The sequence below is a fragment of the Alligator mississippiensis genome, chromosome 15 (assembly GCF_030867095.1).
Source record: "Alligator mississippiensis isolate rAllMis1 chromosome 15, rAllMis1, whole genome shotgun sequence".
Classification (NCBI taxonomy): domain Eukaryota; kingdom Metazoa; phylum Chordata; order Crocodylia; family Alligatoridae; genus Alligator; species Alligator mississippiensis.
The window spans coordinates 23,661,099-23,673,351 of NC_081838.1; the positions used below are offsets into that span (position 1 = coordinate 23,661,099).

Here is a 12,253-nt window from a genome sequence, read left to right on the forward strand (position 1 = left end):
CACATGTGGGCCACGTCCAAGCTGAGGTCATGCGTGTCCTGGAACCATCTCGAGGGCTCCAGGCCTCCAGCTGGGAGGAGCACGGCCCGGGGAAGGGGAAGAATCCTGACCCGCATTCATCCTGGTGCCCCCCCACCCTCACGGTGGGGGGTGGGGGTCAGAGGGCACAGCGGGAGTTTGACATGGGGCCTCTGGATGTGCATCTGGAAGGGAGAACCCAGGCATCCTCATTTGTGACCCCATGAAGGGATGGTTTCCCCCCTGCCCCACTGCCCCAGCGAAGGAACCCAGGTGTCCAGGCCACCCACTAGTGCCCTCTGACCCACCCTGAGGGTGGGGGGCCTGGGACCTACCGGTACTGAGGGGTCCACGGCCTCCAGAGATGGGTGGAAGCTGCCACTTCTGGTGCTGTCTGTGGGGGGAGGCAGTGAGGAGGAAGAGGATGGGGGGGAAGGAAGGCCATGGGGGTGCTGCTCCCATCCCATGACCAAGCAGGGAACCCAGGCATCCGGGGCCCAGCCCCTCCCCCAGGCTGTGCTCCCACCCCAGAAGCAGGCAGGGAACCCAGGCATCCAGGCCCCCACCCCAGGCCCAGCAGGGAACCCAGGTGTCCACGCCCCCAGCCCCCCACTTCTACCCCAGGCCCAGCAGGGAACCTGGCTGTCCTGGCCCCTGGACCTCCCACTTCCACCCCAGGCCCAGTAGGAAACCCAGGCATCTGGGACCCAGCAGTCAGCAGGGAACCTAGGCATCTGGGGCCCAGTGGTCACCTCCATTGCTGGACCCCTGGTGCAGCGCGGAGCCTAGGGGCCGGGTCCAGTCTCCGTCCTCCTCAAACAGGCTCTTCTCATGCCACAGCGCTTTGCCAGCCCTGCCCAAGGGGGGAGGGGGCACCATGCTCAGGAGAGGGCTGGACAGGAATCCAAGTGTCCTGGCACCCCCAACCCCCCTGTGTGCTGCATCCCCTCAGCCCAGCAGCTGGGAGGGAACCCAGGTGTCCAGACCCTCCATCCCAGGACCTGGAAGGAGCCCAGGTGTCAGGCTGCCCCACTCCCATCATAGGGAGGGAACCCAGGCATCACCCTACACCCCACTCCTACCCCAGCACCAAGGAGAGGACCCAGGCATCCAGGGCCCCCCACCTAGGACAGGGAGGGGGCCCAGGACTCCAGCCCCTGCCCCAGCACAGGGAGGGAACCCAGGCATCCGGGGCTCACCTGCCCTGGCTCCAGCGGGCTCTAAGCAGCAGGGCAATGGAAACCACAGCCACCAGGGCCATGAGGGCGAGAGGCAGGCCCAACCCCAGGCCCAGCTTGCTGATGCGGGTGGCACATGTCTCCCCTGGGTACCAGTAGTCGTAGGGGTCCGGGCAGCTGGGGGGAGACAGGGGAAGGGGTGAGACGGGCCGGGGGTGGCTCTGGATCCCCCCCTGCCCTGGCCACACAACCAGCCTTGGCCCAGGCAGGGAACCCAGGCATCGGGAACTCAGCCCTCACCCCCTCAGACTACCCTCCCACCCAGAAGCAGGCAGGAAACCCACCCAGGGACACCCATGATGGTGGCAGGCACTTACAAGCAGGTAGGGCCAGCGGACATGAGGCGGCACTGCCCACGGTGGCAATTGAGGGCATCGGGGGCACGGGGGCTGCAGCGACTGAGGCAGCTCAGGGTGCCTCCCAGTGTCACTATGGGTGCATAATGAACACCATAGCCAGGGGGTGCCATTTGCAGACACAGCTCTGGAGGGGAGTGAAGAGTTAACAGAGGGCAGGTCTGGCTATGTCAAAACTCTCAATTGAGGGGCATGTGGTATGTGAGGAAATATGGTAATGGTGGGAGGCACCACTGGCACGTTTCATTTGAGAGGTGTGTGGTATGTGAAGAAATATGGTAATGCTAATGGTGGGTCTTGTCTCACATGCCTCCCCCCAGATAAGACTGGTCCCTGGCATTACCGTATTGTCTCACATACCACACCTCCTCAGATGAGACCCATGCCAAAGCCAGGCCAGCCAGTATTAATATATTTTGGGTGTGTGATATGTGAAATAATTTGGTAATATTGACTCCAACATGGGTCTTATAGTCTTGTGTGTCACATGACCCCCAAATAAGACCCACTCCAAAGGCAAGCCTGTCAACACTACCATATTGTCTTGCATAGCACACGACCCCAAATAAGACTGCCTGATAGTCAGTCCCTTTAGCGCTACCATATTGTCTCAAAGAAAACATGCCCCCAAATAAGGCAGATGCCACAACCAGTCCTGCAGGTGGTAGTGTATTGTCTCACATACCTCACCCCCCCCTGCAAAGGAGACCTCCCATCAGAGCCCATACTGCCAGTGTTACCATATTGTCCCACATACCACATACCCCCAAAGGAGACTCCTGCCAGAGGTACCATATTATCCCACAAACCACATGCTCCCAAAAGAGATCCCCACCGAAGCCATTCCTGCCAGGGTACCATAATTTCTCACATACCAAATGTCACGTACCACATGCCCCCAGAGGAGACCCCCACCAAAGCCTGAGCTGCCAGCAGTACCATAATTGCTTGTGTAGCACATGCCCCTCCACATAAGACCTATAACAGGTCCCTATAACCCAGGTGCCACTCACCCTCAGGGGAGGCCAACACTGTCATGTTCCTGACAATGGGGTTAGGTGGGAGGCTGAGGCAGAGTGTGGCTGTGGGGAGAGAGGCACTGGGTCAGGCTGGGCCAGGCCATGGCAGCCTGGTGCACACAACACACGTGAACACATGCACTCACACATGTTCTGGCTGCCTCAGGGTCCACCACAGGAGATAGCAGGCCCAGAGACCCAGCACCAGGAAAGGAACCCAGAATTCCAAACTCCCAGTCCCCCCCTCCATGTTCTGCCCCCCACAGCCATGATGAAACCCAGGATTTGGGGTGTGCTCACTGTTGTTCTCCTGGCAGTCTCCCTGGGAGGCCTGGGTGCGATTCAGCTCAGCCACCAGCTGTGCTGTCAGGTTCTGCAGGATCGGGCCTGGGGTCAGGCTGAGTGCAGGGGCAAAGGTCACGTTGTGGGTCACCACAACGCTGCCGTTTCTGTGGGAGTGAAGGAGGCAGGCGGAGGTCAGCGCCCAGACACCTGGGTCCCAGTCCCACTTCTTGGGTGGGAGGCTGAGAGCAGGGTGGGCTGGAAGCATAGGTGCCTGGGCTCTCTCCACCAGGCTGAGGCTCTTCAGCTCAGGGTGGGGGGGGATCACCTCAGGCTGATGATCCGGATGCCCTTATAAGGGCCAATGTGCTGGTAGATCCTGCTCATCTGGGGAGGCAAGAAGGGGGCATTACAAAGGCTTGAACACCTGGGCTCTAACCCAACTGGGGGGACCTGGGGACCCAGATGCCTGGGTTCCCTGGGAGGGGGATGGGGTGGGCAGTGCTCACCTGTTGCTGGAAGAAGGTGGTAAAGGTCCGGTACTGTGCAGAACTGGTGTTGCTGAACTCAGCCTTGTAGACAGAGTTGGTGACTCTTACCTCCACACCCACCGTTGCCTCCAGTGTGCCTGCAATGAGCCAGCCCTCAGCCCATGACCCACTACCACCCCCCCCATCCCGTTCAGCACTCAGAGGCTGCCTGAACACCTGGGTTCGCTGCCTGGAGCCTCTGTTCTGGCCCAGAAACTGTCTTCTCCACCCTCATTACTGTATTGTTTCACATACCATGTGCCCCCTCCCCCTCCCCCCCGTGAGACCTACGGTTTCTTTTTGGCTGGTGATGGGGAAAGGTCATGGGGGGAAGGCCCCCGGTGAGGTCATAATGGAAAGGTCAAGAGGGAAATGTGAGAGGGAGGTTGCAAAGGGCAAAGGTCAAGGAGAAGGTTGTGGGGCAAAGGTTGAGGGGAAAAGGTCATGGGGAGGTGGCCCTTACGGATACTGGTATCAAAGCTGCCGACCGGGTCATCACACGTGGGGCCATCAAAGCCGGGGGGGCAGAAGCCTGTGGGAGATGGGAGGGAGTGGCACTGGGGGGTGGGGACAAGGCTCCTGGGTCCCTACCATGGGTTCTGCTCCACCACAGACACACGGCCATATGCCCCGCCCCACCACCATGTGCCCTGCCCCACCACCCCCACATCCCATATGCCCTGCCCCACCACCCCCACATCCATCCACCCTGCACCCATCCCAGACGTCAGCATCCATCCATCCATCCATCCATCCATCCACATAACACCTGCCTGTCTGTCTGTCTGTCTCTTCAGCCAGCCAGCCAGCCCAGATACCACCCACCTACCCACCCACCCATGCATCCATCTCAAATAACATTCATCTACCTACCCTTCATCCCATCCCATATGCCATCCATCCATCCATCCATGCACCCACCCACCCACCCATCCATCATCTCTGTCTATCTGCCTGTCCACCCTCCACCTATTAAAGTTACTCTTGCTGTCTTCCCTCCCTGCCAACGTCCATCTCCAGAAGGTAACCTGGCCCCAAGAAGACTTCTCCCCTGCACCCACAGAAGCACTCACGTCCCAGCCCATGCCTGTAAAAAGACCCAGCATCACCCACCTGGGGCCACAGTAGTGGGAGTGGCAGGACTGGAGCTTGTCAAGTTGGCTGGGGGCTGGTGGGCACTGGTGGGGCTGGACATATTCACGGCAGGCATGCTCATGGGACTGGTCATGCTAGGAACACGTGTGCTTCTGCTGCTAATAGCCGTGCCCACAGAGACGGGCATACTCCCGGACCCGCGGGTCGTGCTCACAAGGACCTCAGCAGTTGTGTGATGGCTCCCAGTGATCTTTGTGCCAGTGGATGAACTCATGGGGCTAGTGCCCAAGCTGGGCCGGCTCCCCGTGCTCCCTTGACCAGTCGCGCTAGAGGCAAGTGTGCCCACAGTGCTCTCTGTCACCAGGTTTGGGCTCACACTGGTTGTCACAAAGACAAGAGTGCTTCTAGTGAATTCTGTTGTCCTAGGTGTCTTCACACTCACCGGGGTGGAGACCGGTGTGCCTACAGTGCCCTCTGTCACACTGGTTGTCCCTACACCCATTGTCATGGTTACAGGTGTGGTCGTGGTGCCATTCGTGTTCATGGGGGTGCTCACACTAGTTGCCACAGGAATGAGTGTGCTCACAGTGCCCTCCATTACTGGGGGTGTGATCACACTGGTTGTAGCAGAGATGGGTGTGCTGACATTGTTCCCCGTTGCTGTGGGCAGGCTCACTCTTGTTGTCATGGAGATGGGTGTGCTCCCAGCATTCTCCCTGCTTGTGGGTATGCTCACACTGGTTGCCATGGAGATGGGTGTGCTCACAGTGCCCTCTGCACTCATGGGGGGGCTCACACTCATTGATGCAGAGCTGGGTGTGCCCATGGTGCCCTTTGTGCCTGTGGGTGTGCTCACACTATTTGTGAAGATGGGTGTGCTCACTATGACCTCTGTGGTGCTCACAGTGCCCTTGCTTGTGCTAGGTGTGCTCACATTTGTTGTCATGGAGATGGGTGTGCTCACAGTGGCCTCTAAAGTGCTCACAATGCCCTCTTTTGTTCTGGGTGTGCTCACATGGGTTGTCATGGAAATGGGCATGCTCATGGTGCCCTCGATTGTGCTGAGTGTGATCACATCAGTTGTCATGGAGAGGGGTGTACTCACAGTGACCTCCATGGTGCTCATGGTGCCCTCAGTTGTGCTGGGTGTGTTCACATCAGTTTTCATGGAGGTGAGTGTGCTCATGGTGCTATCTGTGCCTGTTGGTGTGCTCACATTGGTTGTCATGGACATGGGTGTGCTCATTGTGACTTCCGTGGTGCTCACAGTGCCCTCAGTTGTGTTGGATGTGTTCATGTTTGTTGTCATGGAGATAGGCATGCTCACGAGGCTCTCGGTGGTACTCATGGTGTTCTCTGTTGTGCTGGGTATACTCACACTCATTGGTGTGAAGATGGATGTGCCCACTGTGCTCTCTGTACCCATTGGCATGCTCACACCAGTCATCATGGAGACAGCCGTGCTCCCAATGAGCTCCGTTGTGCTCGCAATGTTCTCTGTCAAGCTGGGTGTGCTCACACTCGTTGTCATGGAGATGGACATGCTCATGGTGCCCTCAATGCTTGTGGGTGGCCTCACACTAGAGGTTGTGGAAGTGGCCATGCCCATAGTGCTCTCTGTGTCTGTTGATGTATTCATACCGGTGGTCGTGGAGACATGCGTGCTCCCAGGGACCTCTGTTGGGCTCACCATCTTCTCTGTTGTGCTAGGTGTGCTCACACTCATTGCCATAGAGGTAGACACACTCATGGTACCCTCAGTGCTTGTGGGTGGCCTTGCACTAGGGGTTGTGGAGATGGGCATGCTCACAGTGCTCTCTGTGCCTGTTGGTGTGCTCACACTGGTTGTCATGGAGACAGATGTGTTCCCGGTGACTTCTGTTGGTGTGCTCACATTTGTTGTGGAGATGGATGTGTTCATAGTGCCCGCAGTGCTTGCAGGTGAGCTTGCACTAATGGGTGTTGGAGTGGCCATGCCCATGGTGTTCTCTGTGCCTGTTGGTGTGTTCACACTGGTTGTCATGGAGACAGCTGTGCTCCCAGTGACCTCTGTTGTGCTCATGGTGTTCTTTATTGTGCTGGGTGTGCTCGCACTCATTGCCATGGAGGTGGATGTGTTCATGATACCCTCAGTGCTTGTGGGTGGGCTCCCACTAGTGGTTGTGGCAGTGGCTGTGCCCATGGTGCTTTCCGTGCCTGTTGGTGTGCTCACACTGGTTGTCATAGAGATAGGTGTGCTTGCAGTGACCTCCGATGCACTTGCTTCATTCTCTGTTGTGACAGGTGTGCTCATACTTGTTGTGGTGATGGACATGCTCAAAGTGCCCTCAGTGCTTGTGTGTGAGCTTGCACTAGTAGTTATGGAGATGGGCGTGTCCACAGTGCTCTCTGTGCCTGTTGGTGTGCTCACACTGGTTGTCATAGAAACAGGTGTACTCACACTGACCTCTTGTGTGCTCACAGTGTTCTCTATTGTGTCAGGCATGCTCACACTCATTGTCATGGAGATGGATGCACTCATAGTATCCTCAGTGCTTGTGGGTGGGATCACACTAGTGGCTCTTGAGATGGGCATGCTCACAGCGGTCCCTGTGCCTGTTGGTGTGCTCACACTGGTTGTTGTGGAGATGGGTGTGCTCGCAGTGTTCTCTGTTGTGTCAGGTGTGCTCACACTCATTGTCATGGAGATGGATGCACTCATGGTCCCTTCAGTGCTTGTGGATGTGCTTGCACTAGTAGTTGTGGAGATGGGTGTGCTCACAATGCTCTCCATGCCTTTTGGTGTACTCACACCAGTTGTCATGGAAACGGGTGTGCTTCCAGTGACCTCCTTTGTGCTCACGGTGGTCTCTGTTGTGCTGGACATGCTCACACCCATTGCTGTAGAGGTGGACATACTCATGGTGCCCTTAGCTCTTGTGGGTGTGCTCACACTGGTGGCTGTAGAGATGGGAGTGCTCATGGCACTCTCTGTGCCTGTTGGTGTGCTCACACTGGCTGTCATGGAGACAGACTTGCTCCTGGTGACTTCTGTTGGTGTACTCTCACTCATCATGGAGATAGATGTGCTCATGATGTGCTCAGTGCTTGTGGGTGAGTTTGCACTAATGGGTGTTGGAGTGCCCGTGCCCATGGTGCTCTCTGTGCCTGTTGGTGTGCTCACACTAGTCGTCATGGAGTCACCCATGTTCCCAGTGACCTCTGTTGTGCTCATGGTGTTCTCTGTTGTGTTGGGTGTGCTCACACTCATTACCATGGAGGTGGATGTGCTCATGATACCCTCGGTGCTTGTGGGTGGGCTCCCACTAGTGGCTGTGGAAGTGGCTGTGCCCATGGTGCTCTCCATGCCTGTTGGTGTGCTCACACTGGTTGTCATGGAAACAGGCATGCTCACGGTCACCTCTGTTGTACTTGCTCGGTTCTCTGTTCTGTCAGGCATGCTCACACTCGTTGTGGCGATAGTCATGCTCAAGGTGCCCTCAGTGCTTGCGGGTGAGCTTGCACTAGTGGTTATGGAGATGGGCATGCTCACGGTGCTCTCTGTGCCTGTTGGTGTTCTCACACCAGTTGTCATGGAGATGGGCGTGCTCCCTGCGACCTCCATTGTGCTCGCTGGGTTCTCTGTTCTGTCAGGTGTCCTCACATGTGATGTCATGGGGATGGATGTGCTCATGGTACCCTCAGCACTTGTAGATGTGCTTGTACTATAGATTGTGGAAATGGGCTTGCTCACAGTGCTCTCTGTGCCTGTTGGTGTGCTCATACTGGTTTTCATAGAGACAGACGTGCTTCCAGTGACCTCTGTTGTGCTCACAGTGTGCTCTGTTGTGCTAGGTGTGCTCACACTCATTGCCATAGAGGTAGACACACTCATGGTACCCCCAGTGCTTGTGGGTGGCCTTGCACTAGGGGTTGTGGAGATGGGCATGCTCACAGTGCTCTCTGTGCCTGTTGGTGTGCTCACACTGGTTGTCATGGAGACAGATGTGTTCCCGGTGACTTCTGTTGGTGTGCTCACATTTGTTGTGGAGATGGATGTGTTCATAGTGCCCGCAGTGCTTGCAGGTGAGCTTGCACTAATGGGTGTTGGAGTGGCCATGCCCATGGTGTTCTCTGTGCCTGTTGGTGTGTTCACACTGGTTGTCATGGAGACAGCTGTGCTCCCAGTGACCTCTGTTGTGCTCATGGTGTTCTTTATTGTGCTGGGTGTGCTCGCACTCATTGCCATGGAGGTGGATGTGTTCATGATACCCTCAGTGCTTGTGGGTGGGCTCCCACTAGTGGTTGTGGCAGTGGCTGTGCCCATGGTGCTTTCCGTGCCTGTTGGTGTGCTCACACTGGTTGTCATAGAGATAGGTGTGCTTGCAGTGACCTCCGATGCACTTGCTTCATTCTCTGTTGTGACAGGTGTGCTCATACTTGTTGTGGTGATGGACATGCTCAAAGTGCCCTCAGTGCTTGTGTGTGAGCTTGCACTAGTAGTTATGGAGATGGGCGTGTCCACAGTGCTCTCTGTGCCTGTTGGTGTGCTCACACTGGTTGTCATAGAAACAGGTGTACTCACACTGACCTCTTGTGTGCTCACAGTGTTCTCTATTGTGTCAGGCATGCTCACACTCATTGTCATGGAGATGGATGCACTCATAGTATCCTCAGTGCTTGTGGGTGGGATCACACTAGTGGCTCTTGAGATGGGCATGCTCACAGCGGTCCCTGTGCCTGTTGGTGTGCTCACACTGGTTGTTGTGGAGATGGGTGTGCTCGCAGTGTTCTCTGTTGTGTCAGGTGTGCTCACACTCATTGTCATGGAGATGGATGCACTCATGGTCCCTTCAGTGCTTGTGGATGTGCTTGCACTAGTAGTTGTGGAGATGGGTGTGCTCACAATGCTCTCCATGCCTTTTGGTGTACTCACACCAGTTGTCATGGAAACGGGTGTGCTTCCAGTGACCTCCTTTGTGCTCACGGTGGTCTCTGTTGTGCTGGACATGCTCACACCCATTGCTGTAGAGGTGGACATACTCATGGTGCCCTTAGCTCTTGTGGGTGTGCTCACACTGGTGGCTGTAGAGATGGGAGTGCTCATGGCACTCTCTGTGCCTGTTGGTGTGCTCACACTGGCTGTCATGGAGACAGACTTGCTCCTGGTGACTTCTGTTGGTGTACTCTCACTCATCATGGAGATAGATGTGCTCATGATGTGCTCAGTGCTTGTGGGTGAGTTTGCACTAATGGGTGTTGGAGTGCCCGTGCCCATGGTGCTCTCTGTGCCTGTTGGTGTGCTCACACTAGTCGTCATGGAGTCACCCATGTTCCCAGTGACCTCTGTTGTGCTCATGGTGTTCTCTGTTGTGTTGGGTGTGCTCACACTCATTACCATGGAGGTGGATGTGCTCATGATACCCTCGGTGCTTGTGGGTGGGCTCCCACTAGTGGCTGTGGAAGTGGCTGTGCCCATGGTGCTCTCCATGCCTGTTGGTGTGCTCACACTGGTTGTCATGGAAACAGGCATGCTCACGGTCACCTCTGTTGTACTTGCTCGGTTCTCTGTTCTGTCAGGCATGCTCACACTCGTTGTGGCGATAGTCATGCTCAAGGTGCCCTCAGTGCTTGCGGGTGAGCTTGCACTAGTGGTTATGGAGATGGGCATGCTCACGGTGCTCTCTGTGCCTGTTGGTGTTCTCACACCAGTTGTCATGGAGATGGGCGTGCTCCCTGCGACCTCCATTGTGCTCGCTGGGTTCTCTGTTCTGTCAGGTGTCCTCACATGTGATGTCATGGGGATGGATGTGCTCATGGTACCCTCAGCACTTGTAGATGTGCTTGTACTATAGATTGTGGAAATGGGCTTGCTCACAGTGCTCTCTGTGCCTGTTGGTGTGCTCATACTGGTTTTCATAGAGACAGACGTGCTTCCAGTGACCTCTGTTGTGCTCACAGTGTGCTCTGTTGTGCTAGGTGTGCTCACACTCATTGCCATAGAGGTAGACACACTCATGGTACCCCCAGTGCTTGTGGGTGGCCTTGCACTAGGGGTTGTGGAGATGGGCATGCTCACAGTGCTCTCTGTGCCTGTTGGTGTGCTCACACTGGTTGTCATGGAGACAGATGTGTTCCCGGTGACTTCTGTTGGTGTGCTCACATTTGTTGTGGAGATGGATGTGTTCATAGTGCCCGCAGTGCTTGCAGGTGAGCTTGCACTAATGGGTGTTGGAGTGGCCATGCCCATGGTGTTCTCTGTGCCTGTTGGTGTGTTCACACTGGTTGTCATGGAGACAGCTGTGCTCCCAGTGACCTCTGTTGTGCTCATGGTGTTCTTTATTGTGCTGGGTGTGCTCGCACTCATTGCCATGGAGGTGGATGTGTTCATGATACCCTCAGTGCTTGTGGGTGGGCTCCCACTAGTGGTTGTGGCAGTGGCTGTGCCCATGGTGCTTTCCGTGCCTGTTGGTGTGCTCACACTGGTTGTCATAGAGATAGGTGTGCTTGCAGTGACCTCCGATGCACTTGCTTCATTCTCTGTTGTGACAGGTGTGCTCATACTTGTTGTGGTGATGGACATGCTCAAAGTGCCCTCAGTGCTTGTGTGTGAGCTTGCACTAGTAGTTATGGAGATGGGCGTGTCCACAGTGCTCTCTGTGCCTGTTGGTGTGCTCACACTGGTTGTCATAGAAACAGGTGTACTCACACTGACCTCTTGTGTGCTCACAGTGTTCTCTATTGTGTCAGGCATGCTCACACTCATTGTCATGGAGATGGATGCACTCATAGTATCCTCAGTGCTTGTGGGTGGGATCACACTAGTGGCTCTTGAGATGGGCATGCTCACAGCGGTCCCTGTGCCTGTTGGTGTGCTCACACTGGTTGTTGTGGAGATGGGTGTGCTCGCAGTGTTCTCTGTTGTGTCAGGTGTGCTCACACTCATTGTCATGGAGATGGATGCACTCATGGTCCCTTCAGTGCTTGTGGATGTGCTTGCACTAGTAGTTGTGGAGATGGGTGTGCTCACAATGCTCTCCATGCCTTTTGGTGTACTCACACCAGTTGTCATGGAAACGGGTGTGCTTCCAGTGACCTCCTTTGTGCTCACGGTGGTCTCTGTTGTGCTGGACATGCTCACACCCATTGCTGTAGAGGTGGACATACTCATGGTGCCCTTAGCTCTTGTGGGTGTGCTCACACTGGTGGCTGTAGAGATGGGAGTGCTCATGGCACTCTCTGTGCCTGTTGGTGTGCTCACACTGGCTGTCATGGAGACAGACTTGCTCCTGGTGACTTCTGTTGGTGTACTCTCACTCATCATGGAGATAGATGTGCTCATGATGTGCTCAGTGCTTGTGGGTGAGTTTGCACTAATGGGTGTTGGAGTGCCCGTGCCCATGGTGCTCTCTGTGCCTGTTGGTGTGCTCACACTAGTCGTCATGGAGTCACCCATGTTCCCAGTGACCTCTGTTGTGCTCATGGTGTTCTCTGTTGTGTTGGGTGTGCTCACACTCATTACCATGGAGGTGGATGTGCTCATGATACCCTCGGTGCTTGTGGGTGGGCTCCCACTAGTGGCTGTGGAAGTGGCTGTGCCCATGGTGCTCTCCATGCCTGTTGGTGTGCTCACACTGGTTGTCATGGAAACAGGCATGCTCACGGTCACCTCTGTTGTACTTGCTCGGTTCTCTGTTCTGTCAGGCATGCTCACACTCGTTGTGGCGATAGTCATG

General features: G+C 55.8%; 1 protein-coding gene across 1 annotated transcript; it reads right to left on the minus strand.

Moving 5' to 3' along the window:
• Positions 1-744: 744 nt before the first annotated feature.
• LOC132245538 (mucin-2-like) lies at positions 745-11,271 on the minus strand. The gene is made up of 9 exons (XM_059718113.1): positions 4,557-11,271; positions 3,907-3,975; positions 3,423-3,541; positions 3,242-3,300; positions 2,932-3,080; positions 2,626-2,694; positions 1,574-1,739; positions 1,218-1,373; positions 745-871 (listed from the first exon to the last, which is right to left on the minus strand). The coding sequence occupies exons 1-9, from the start codon at positions 11,269-11,271 to the stop codon at positions 745-747; spliced, it is 7,629 nt and encodes a 2,542-aa protein (XP_059574096.1).
• Between the last annotated feature and the right edge of the window lie 982 nt (positions 11,272-12,253).

Coding starts and splice junctions, on each gene's coding strand:
- LOC132245538 (XM_059718113.1), bottom strand. CDS start 11,271: ATGCCTGACACAATAGAGAACACTGTGAGCACACAAGAGGTCAGTGTG. Junction 3,081..3,241: donor ATCCGGATCATCAGCCTGAG/GTGATCCCCCCC, acceptor TCACTCCCACAG/AAACGGCAGCGTTGTGGTGA. Junction 1,374..1,573: donor TCCGCTGGCCCTACCTGCTT/GTAAGTGCCTGC, acceptor GTCTCCCCCCAG/CTGCCCGGACCCCTACGACT.